The sequence below is a fragment of the Akebia trifoliata genome, chromosome 14, assembly GCF_017979445.1.
Source record: "Akebia trifoliata isolate Shusen 1 chromosome 14, ASM1797944v1, whole genome shotgun sequence".
NCBI classification, from domain to species: Eukaryota; Viridiplantae; Streptophyta; class Magnoliopsida; order Ranunculales; family Lardizabalaceae; genus Akebia; species Akebia trifoliata.
In genome coordinates, this window is record NC_141388.1 from 10,019,826 (window position 1) to 10,030,794 (window position 10,969).

The window sequence follows — 10,969 nt, forward strand, 5'->3', positions numbered from 1 at the left end:
GATCATCCTCACAAAAAATCAGCCCATTCCAAATATTTTTGGCCATATAAGACAAACACGTTGTCGCAATGTGTGTTGCAGGAACCCAACCCATATATATATATATATATATATATATAGGGTCACGTTATTACGACCCCCATTGCGACACACCTTTTTGTCTTATAAGGGTAAAAATGTTTGGAATGGGCTGATTTTTTGTAAGGATGATCTCTATGGTGAGGGGATCATCCTGGCAAAAAATCATCCCATTCCAAAACTTCTAGACCGTCCGATTTTTGTTGAAAAATTATAGACCGTCCAATTTTTGTAAATCAATTTTGATGGGGTTAGAAGTTTTGGAATGGGATGATTTTTTGCCAGGATGATCCCCTCACCATAGAGATCATCCTCACAAAAAATCAACCCATTCCAATATTTTTGCCCATATAAGACAAAAAGGTGTGTCGCAAAGGGGGTCGTAATAACGTGACCCATATATATATATGGGGACGGTTCAGCAGCCCTAAAGTTTGCCAAGTTTTGTGCCAAACATTTTTCAAAATATGGGTTAGAAGTTTTGGAATGAGCTGATTTTTTGTGAGGATGATCTCTATGATGAGGAGATCATCATCACCAAAAATCAGCCTATTCCAAAACTTCTAACCCCATCAAAAGTGATTTATAAAAATTGGATGGTCCACGATTCTTCAACTTGTAATCTAGGGTTAGAAGTTTCAAAATGAGCTAATTTTTTGTGAGTATGATCTCTTAACCGTAGAGATCATCCTCACAAAAAATCAGCCTATTCCAAAACATCTAACCCCGTCAAAAGTGATTTACAAAAAATGTTTGGCACCAAACTTGGCAAACTTTAGGGCTGCCAAACCGCTCCCTATATATATATATATATATATATACACACACACACACACACTAACGAAATTTATCCTATTTGGATTGAAAGTTTCAGATTAGGCTGATTTTTAGTGAGAATGATCTCCTCACCGAAGAAATCATTCTCGCAAACAATCAGCTCAATCTGAACTTCTAAGTCCATCAAAAGTGATTTACAAATTTTCGATAAAAAAGTTACAATTCAAAAATAATTTTGATGGGGTTGGAAGTTTCAAATTGGGCTGATTTTTTGTGAGGATGAACTCCTCCCCACAGAGATCATCCTCACAAAAAATCAGTTCAATCCGAAAGTTGTAATCCACATAGGACGAAAGTTTTGGTTCCATTTTGTCATCTTAAAATTATCACGATGCCATATGTATTAAAAAAATATCAAAAGTGATTGCTTAGTGGAGAGAGAATTTTGAGAGAAAATTTCATAAGAGTTTTAGTATTTGACTTTACTTACTTTCTCAATAAACCACCATATCATTCCCTTATCAATTTAGCACATAAATTTTAAAATAATAAATCTCTATTATTTTTTTAATGAATTCGAGCATTTCTTGTTGTGGTTTGTGAAGCTTGAATGTATTGGTCAACAAGGAGGTAATATAAATCAAGCCACACCTCCTCAATAATATTTTTATAATTTTACTAATATTATATAAAATTCTAGTTGGAATTCATGGGGTTTTTATATTTCTTATTTTTGATGAAAGGGAGTAATCTGTAATTATGAGTTTTCACTTCATAATGTAATTGGTGTGATCCGTGGACATATCTCAGTCTTCAAGGAATCATGTAAAATATATGTATTTCTTTGGGTGATTACATCTTGTGTCTGTTTTTTAATTTGTTCTCTTGTTTCGATTGCATTTATTTTTTTAACATTTCTTTCATCTAATTTAAGAATTATACCGAATAATGCTACAATTGGGAAGCAAAGCCCACTCTAACATACCTTTGTGGTAGAAATTACTCAAAGATCAAATCTAAGAATGGAAAGAGGCAAAAAAACAAAAAAAAAGAATTCAACATAAGTTTAGAAATGGGAACTTCATATCATCAAATATGAGAGGATTATGAAATCTCATTTTGTACAAAAGTAACACAAAAGGTGTATAAGGTGAATCCACATGGAGAACTGATATGTTTATCATGCCAAGTATTCGATCCCTAGCTTTGTTGCACATTGCCTTCTATAATAGAGGAGTTAAGAAAAAGCTTGAGAGGTGGTTAACATTCGAACGAACCTAAAATATAATAAGAAAAGTTGAGCTTTACTTTGAGCAGCTCATATTCTTTTAATTTTTCTACTAATTTGATTATCAGACACCATTTAGTAGACGGTCGATGTCTAGGCAAAGCAATTCATTGGAGAAGAAGACTCGTTAGAAATGAAACACTCTTGTTAAAACCAAGAATCTAGAAGAAATGTGTAATAGAAAAATCGCCAAAGGTACTTCGGCAAACTTTTGATGAGATCTCCAAATTGCATAAGAAAATCTTTGAAAAACTGTTTTTTAGAAAAAATGAGCATTTTGAAGTGCACGAATGTCACATTTTTGTGGAATTTTTTTTTAATGTTGATAAATAATTTCAGTCACTTGGTATAAAATATTTTCCACACAACCCCTTTACTGAATGACTTTGTTTTCTAGAAAGGTAAACTTCTAATATTGTTCTAGAGAGTTAGACCTATGTTATCCAATTTGTTGCTACTAGTCCGAACCATGACTCGATATTGAATTTGTAAAATTAAGCAAACTGCAAATCCATTGAATTTTGGTTGGGTTTGGTGAACCTATTGAATTTTGATTGGCTTGGACAAACTAAATGATTTTTTAATTGGTTCGGTGAACCAAACCAATTTATGATAGTTTTTCATTTTTTATATTTAAAATTTGGAATATTATATTAATTTGTTTGTATTTAACTTATAAAATTTTAACATTATAATTGTATTTATAACTCGCATGCTTGAATTATGTATATGCACAAGTGAACCAAACTAGTTACTCAATTCAAGAAAAAAAAGAAGCAAATCAAGAAACGAATTATCTCTACCAACTCAGTCAGATTTATTCTAGAGTGACAAACCATGAACCCAAATTAGAGTTGAGTGAACGACGAACTAGATAACGTAGAGCTACACAATTGATTATATATATATATATGGGTCAGGTTCAAACGACAACCATTTCAACACACATATAGACAACGTGTTTTGTCTTATATGAAACTTCTAAACCGTCCAATTTTTGTTGAAAAATTATAGACCGTCCAATTTTTGTAAATCAATTTTGATGGGGTTACAAGTTTTGGAATGGGATGATTTTTTACCAGGATGATCCCCTCATCACAGAGATCATCCTCACAAAAAATCAGCCCATTCCAAATATTCTTGCCCATATAAGAAAAATATATATGTGTGTCGCAATGTGTATTACAGAACCCGACCCTATATATATATATATATATATATATATATATATGGGTCAGGTTCAAAGGACAACCATTTCTACACACATATAGACAACGTATTTTGTCTTATATGGGCAAAAATGTTTGGAATGGACTGATTTTTTGTGAGGATGATCTCTGTGATGAGGGGATCATCCTGGCAAAAAATCATCCCATTCCAAAACTTGTAACCTCATCAAAATTGATTTACAAAAATTGGACGGTCTATAATTTTTCAACAAAAATTGGACGGTCTAGAAGTTTCATAATGAGCTGATTTTTGGCAAGGATGATCTCCTCATCACAGAGATCATCCTCACAAAAAATCAGTCCATTCCAAACATTTTTGCCCATATAAGACAAACACGTTGTCTATATGTGTAGAAATGGTTGTCCTTTGAACCTGACCCTCTCTCTCTCTCTCTCTCTCTCTCTCTATATATATATATATATATATATATATATATATATATATATGGGAAATGTTCAGCACCCTAAGTTTTACCACACACTTTAACAAACGTTTTTTGTCCTACATGGGTTAGAAGTTTTGGAATGAGCTGATTTTTGGTGAGGATGATCTCTATGATTAGAAGATTATCCTCCCAAAAAATCAGCCCATTCCGAAATGTTTAGCCCCATGTTTACACGTTGAAAAATCGTAGACCGTCCATTTTTTGTAAATCAATTTTGATGGGGTTAGAAGTTTTGGAATGACCTGATTTTTGGTGAGGATGATCTCCTCACCATAGAGATCATCCTCATCAAAAATCAGCTCATTCTGAAACTTCTAACCCATGTAAGACAAAACGCGTTTGTTAAAGTGTGTGGTAAAACTTAGGGTGCCGAACGGGACCCTATATATATATATATATATATATAGAGGGTCAGGTTCAAACGATAACCATTTCAACACACATATAGATAACGTGTTTTGTCTTATATGGGCAAAAATGTTTGGAATAGGCTGATTTTTTGTGAGGATGATCTTTGTGGTGAGGAGATCATCCTGGCAAAAAATCAGCTCATTATGAAACTTCTAGACCGTCCAATTTGAAAAATTATAGATCGTCCAATTTTTGTAAATCAATTTTGATGGGGTTACAAGTTTTGGAATGGGATGATTTTTTGCCAGGATGATCCCCTCATTACAGAGATCATCCTCACAAAAAATCAGCCCATTCCAAACATTTTTGCCCATATAAGACAAACACGTTGTCTATATGTGTGTCGCAATGTGTGTTGCAGGAACCCGACCCATATATATATATATATATATATATCCCGAGGCAAATAATTTACTTGATGTGATGGGGGTGTATCTCATAGCGGGCGTCCGATTATAACGACTCATGAGGAATATGTCATCCCATTTCAGCCGTTGTTGGAGCCCTAGAATTTTCCAAAAGATATAAATTACAGCAATTAAATAAGAAAACATCGAACTTTCTAGACAATAGGGACACGTGGGCTCTAGAGAGTGGAGAACTTACGGATCAGAGAAGGATCGAGATAAGTTCTGGAATCCTCTTTCCTTTTCTACAAATAACGGATCCATCTCTTGCTTGGTACTCAGGTAGGAACTCAATCTTTTTGAAAAGCTAATCCAAAAGCAACCAATTTTCTATTTGCTGCTCGTTCTCGTTTTCAATTTCAGCAAAGCCCAAACATGTCGATCATTCCCAGTTTCTTTAGTGGAAGGAGGAGCAACGTTTTCGATCCATTCTCTCTAGACGTTTGGGATCCATTCCAGGATTTCCCCTTAACCCTCTCTACCTCTCGTCCTCACTCATCCAACGAGACATCACAAATCGCCAACACTCGCATCGATTGGAAGGAAACACCAGAAGCCCATGTGTTTAAGGCAGATCTTCCAGGGATCAAGAAGGAAGAAGTGAAAGTAGAAGTTGAAGAAGGAAGAGTTCTACAGATAAGTGGAGAGAGAAACATAGAAAAGGAGGAGAAGAAGGATACGTGGCACAGAGTCGAACGCAGCAGTGGAAAATTCCTCCGTAGATTTAGATTGCCAGAGAATGCGAAGGTGGATCAAGTAAAGGCTTCTATGGAAAATGGGGTTCTTACTGTTACTGTTCCAAAGGAGGAGGTGAAGAAACCTGATGTCAAGGCGATTGAGATCTCTGGTTAATTGACTATTATGTGAGAAATTTAATGTGATAGGATGGTCTGTGTGTAATGGTTTTAGTGGTTTTGTTGTCAATTTGATCTTGTGTCAAAGACCTATTATTATTATATTTTACTAATAAAAATAATATTTTTTTTTTAACTTTGGAGAATTGTTCTGATTCTGACCTTATCCCTGATTCAATCTCTTTTTCTTTTAATTTTTTTCTATCTAATTTGACAATCAAAGACTATTTAGCTTACTGTTGATGTCTAGAGGCAAAGCAATTGATTGGAGAAGACTCGTTTGAAATGAAACACTATCGTCGAAAACATGAATTTCAGAATTATGTGTGATAGAAATTCATTAAAAGGTACTTCATCGAACTTTTTATGAGGCCTCCAAATTGCATTAGAAAATCGGTGGAAAATAATTTTTTAGAAAAAAAAAATTGAGTGCTGATTTTTGAATTCAACCTGACGGGGACTCTAAATTCTCCGACGTGGCATGGGTAAAGAATTGTAGATTCTGTCCGTCGGTAAACACAATCATCTCGACCGACCTGCCAAGAATTAGAGTGCCCCAACAAGAATTTTCAAATGCTATGGATTAATTTGTTATTACGACAAATTTTAGGAAATCTCTCTATTGCCCCGTAAATTTTTTTTTCACTCTTAATTGTCCTCCCCCACCCCCTAAAAAAAAAGAAAAAAAAATTTAAAAACTTCTTTTACTCTTGGTTGCCCCCACATGAGAAAAATCCTGACTACCAAGGGTGGGTTTTTGAGTTTAAAACTCATTAGTTTAAAAAATTAGATTTTTTGAGGTGCATGATGGTCATTTTTTTTTTTTTTTTTTTTTGATATTTGCCACCCAACCTTTTAAGAGAGTTTTTTTTTTTTTCCCATATACGTAAACTTCTAATATTGTACTGTAAGAAAGTTAGATAATTGATTACTTTTGCTCCTCACCTTTCTTTACTGAGTAAGATTTCAAATTGGCAATCCAACACCACAATCAAATAATTTTAATGAACCACCCATTCCACCCCTCCCCCCCATCAAAAAAAAAAAAAAAGAGAAGAAAAGATTTTTGGGATTGATCGAAGATTTTGAAAAAGGATTGTTACTAAACTCTTAAATTTAAAATTAAAGTTTAATAGTGAAAAATAATTTTTTATAAGTTTTTCTTTTCAAAAGTTCATATAATTTTGTCCTCAACACCCCCATGACATTGGATCGTGTTCTTGGATACCACAAGATGAGCTCAACAACTCATAGTAAGATTTAAAATCTTACTAAGTTAGTAAGATTAGACTTACTAATAGGCTTAAATGGGTAGGGTTCTGGTTGGATCTGAGTATGTCCACATCTAAAATCCTAGGATCCGATTAAATCGTATCAAAACTATTTTTCTTTCACTTAATCCGTAATTGGATCTAACCCGACCTAATTGAACTACTTGACTAGGCTCAGATAATTTTGGACCGTTCAATATTTTTTGTTGTTGCTATATTTCTTTCTTAATTGCTATACCATTCTATTTTATCATTATAATTTATTTATTTTATAAGAATTCATGATTTATTAAAGAAGTAAAATATATATATATATATATATATATATATATATATATATATATATATATATATATATATATATATATAATTTTCAAAGTACTATATCATTCAAATCTAGCCGGATATATATGGATGGATCCGTATCCGACTCAGGTTAAGGGACATCAACCCATATTGGACCCATTTTTTTCATTCGGATAAATTTCAAGGAATTAAATCAGTTAAATTCGGATCACTCGAATTTCAATTAAAATTTGACCCATTTTAGACACTAGAATTTTCCCTAAGAGTCCTGGAAGCTGTACAAACTTGATAAGATTTCAACTCTTACCAAAGATCATTGATCTAAGTCGGTGGTAGGGGCAGAACTCTAAAGAATATTAGAGAAACACTTTCCTAACAACATGCAAAGCCCCCACTTGCACTCAAATCAACAAGATGTTAGAGACACTTTCCTTACTAAATTTGTAAGTTTTCAAATCTTACTAAGGGTAGTTGAGATCAAATTGATTACCAAAATGACAATCCAACACCACAACCCTCTTGATTTTAGGAAAAAAGTCAAATCCAAATAATAATAATAATAATAATAAAAATAAAAATAATAATTATTATTATTATTGGGCTTGATCCTAGGTTTTGAAAATGGGTGATTATCGAAATCCCAACGAACTCTCAAATTTAACATTAAAATTTAACAACGAAAAACAAGTTTTTTTTTCGATTTTTTTTAAAGTTCATAGAATTTTTTCCTCAACATCCCTATGACATCGGATCATGTTTTTGGATACCACAAGGTGAGCACAATGACGCTAAGGAAGATTTGAAATTGTACACATTTAGTGAGGCTAGACTTAAAATTAGTAGAGAAACTTCATTGTTGCATTTTTAATACAAAAGGTCCCTTGGAGTTAATACAACTCCAAGGCCCAAAGGACGCTTACAATATCAAGTTTATTACCCAACAAACCTTGGAATTGGATTCATATTCTTTTAAAAGATTAAATGCTTATAATACTCTTATTCTTTAAATCAAATATTTATTATATCCTCTTTCATCTCAACATCAATTATTTATCTCAAAATCCTCATTAGCCCCCCATATCTATTATAACATCGATACCTATTATCTTTATGAGAGTAAAAGATAAAAATGTGACCATATGATGTCACTAATAGATAAATTATTGATTGGTTCATTGATTCACATATTTAATTGACTAATCCTTATTTGGAGAATTTTCAGATTTTTTTTTTTTTTTCTGAAAAATTGAGAGAGTTTTGTGATTTTGTCCAAAACTTATTTTGATCTCCAAAACTAGTAATTTCCAACAAGGTAAACATTTTTATCTGCATTTTCAACTTTGATATCATATCTTTTTCAACCTTCACACTTTAAGAAAAATATTTGACTTCTTGATAATAAAATCAAGGGTTTTTACTAGAAATTGAAGAATATGGTTTTAACCTAACCTCATTTTCAACATCTAGTTAGAAGCCCTTCATTATATCCCAAAAAACAATCATTTTTAACTGTATGATAAGGTAGTTGTACCTTTATTTTTACTATGAATGTTTTTCCTCTACAACCTTCAAACATCAAGAATGAGATAGGATTTCTAGAGAAATTCAAGATTTTTTTTTTGTAAAAAGATCAGGGATTTCTACAAGATATTGAAGATGGCTATATCTAACGTCATCTTCAACCTCTACTCAAAAACCCTTGATTAATTGTAATTCAAAATCAATTATCTTCAACTGTAGTGTAAGGTTTTTACTTTCGCTTTTGGCCTTCAATGTCTTTCCTCTTTAACCTTCAAACATCCAGAACAAGATTAGACTTTTAGAGAAGCACAAGTTATTTTCTTTTTAGGAAGAAATATCAAGGGATTCTATAAGACATTAAAGATGATGGATTTAAAATGATTTTAGTAGGAATCTTCAATTACTCTTATGGAAATTAGTTTGCCAACCATCGTTTGCAATGACAAACCTTACAACAATAGAGAGGAAATCGAGTTTATTAGATGACCATCGTTAGCATTTAGGCCCCATTGACTAAAAATATTGGCTCCGCCCCTACTTTGTGGCATCCAAAATGATGATCCGAAGCCATAGGATTGTAGAGGAAAAAATTGTATTAATTTTGAAAAGAAAAAAAAATTAATTTTTTATTATTAAATTTTAATTTTAAATTTAAGAGTTCCATGGAAGTTTGGTAGACATTCAGTTTCAAAACCTCAGGAAGAAGCTTAAAAAAATAATTGGATCTGAATTTTTTTCATGAAATCTAGAGGGCTGCAATGGTGGATTACGAATGTGGTAATACATTATGTAAAATTGACCCTTATTAAGACTTAAAATCTTACTAAATTAGTAAGAAAATTGTTTTCATTTAAAAAAGTTATTAACCTTTATTTTTTATTTTTTAAATAAATAAAAAAAGCACATCGAACTTTCTAGGCCGTAAGGGCACACGGTTCCAGGGAGTAAGTCTGTGGAGAGTCGCGGAGGTTGTAGAAGTTTCGCTTATTCGTTCATCTAGAACCTAATAGCAGGGAAGGATCGAGATGAGTTCTCGAATCCTCTTTCCTGTTCTATAAATAACGGATCCATTCTGCGTTAGGGACTCGACTACAGATTCAATCTTTCTGAAAAGTTTAGCCAAAAGCAACCAATTTTCGATTTACATCTCTTTATAATCCTCAATTTCAATTTCATAATTCGATTTCAGCAAAATCCAAGCATGTCGATCATTCCAAGCATCTTTGGCGGAAGGAGAAGCAACGTTTTCGATCCATTCTCTCTAGACATTTGGGATCCATTCCAGGATTTCCCCTTCACACTCTCTACCTCTCGTCTTCAATCATCGAATGAGACAGCACAATTGGCCAACACTCGCATCGATTGGAAGGAGACACCCGAAGCTCATGTGTTTAAGGCAGATCTTCCTGGGATTAAGAAGGAAGAAGTGAAGGTAGAAGTCGAAGAAGGAAGAGTTCTACAGATAAGTGGAGAGAGGAGCAAAGAACATGAAGAGAAGAATGACAAGTGGCATCGTGTGGAGCGTAGCAGTGGGAAATTCATCCGACGATTCAGATTGCCAGAGAATGCAAAGGTGGATCAAGTGAAGGCTTCTATGGAGAATGGAGTTTTGACAGTCACTGTTCCAAAGGAGGAGGTGAAGAAACATGATGTCAAGGCGATTGAGATCTCTGGCTAATTGAATATTATTTGAGAAATTTAATGTGTTAGGATGGTCTGTGTAATGGTTTTATTGGTTTCGTTGTGAATGTGATCTTGTGTCCTGTGTTGAAGACCTGTTATACTTTAGTAAAAAAAATAATATTTTCTAAATTTGCAAAATTGTTCTGATTCTAGCCTTTTCCCTGATTCAATCTCTTTTTCTTTTAATTTTTTCCATCTAATTTGACAATCAGAGATTATTTAGCCTACAGTTGATATCTATAGGCAAAGCAATTGATTGGAGAAGTAGTCTCATCAGAAACGTAACACTATTGTCAAAACTGTCGTGATGATATGATTTGCCATGTGGAATACTTAAATGACTCCGTTTGTTTAACATAGATTTGTTTGCCTTGTGATGATTCTATAAATTTCTTCGTAAAAAGTGTATCCGGAAACATACAGATCTACGATTCTTGAACTTATCCACATCAAAGAGTTCATTACGAAGTCATTTGAGTTTGCCACCTGGCAAATCCTATTATTAGGATTCTTGTCAAAGACATGAATGTGAGAATAATGTGTGATAAAAATCATTAAAAGGTATTTCAAAAAACTTTTTGAGTCCTCCAAATTTCATGAGAAAATTGATGAAAAATATTCTTTCAGGAAATTTATAGAATTATCGTAGAGATCATCCTCACTAAAAATCAGCCAATTCCAAAACCTCTAACCTATGT

At 33.1% G+C, this 10,969-nt stretch overlaps 2 protein-coding genes across 2 annotated transcripts; both read left to right on the plus strand.

Annotated features, from left to right (window-relative positions):
- Nucleotides 1-4,911: 4,911 nt before the first annotated feature.
- Nucleotides 4,912-5,626, plus strand: LOC147386147 (17.3 kDa class I heat shock protein-like). Its single transcript, XM_086424027.1, has one exon. The coding sequence runs from the start codon at nt 5,012-5,014 to the stop codon at nt 5,486-5,488; it is 477 nt and encodes a 158-aa protein (XP_086280153.1). The 5' UTR covers nt 4,912-5,011; the 3' UTR covers nt 5,489-5,626.
- A 3,909-nt stretch (nt 5,627-9,535) lies between these two features.
- LOC147386148 (17.3 kDa class I heat shock protein-like) lies at nt 9,536-10,409 on the plus strand. The gene has a single exon (XM_086424094.1). The coding sequence runs from the start codon at nt 9,790-9,792 to the stop codon at nt 10,264-10,266; it is 477 nt and encodes a 158-aa protein (XP_086280220.1). The 5' UTR covers nt 9,536-9,789; the 3' UTR covers nt 10,267-10,409.
- Nucleotides 10,410-10,969: the final 560 nt, after the last annotated feature.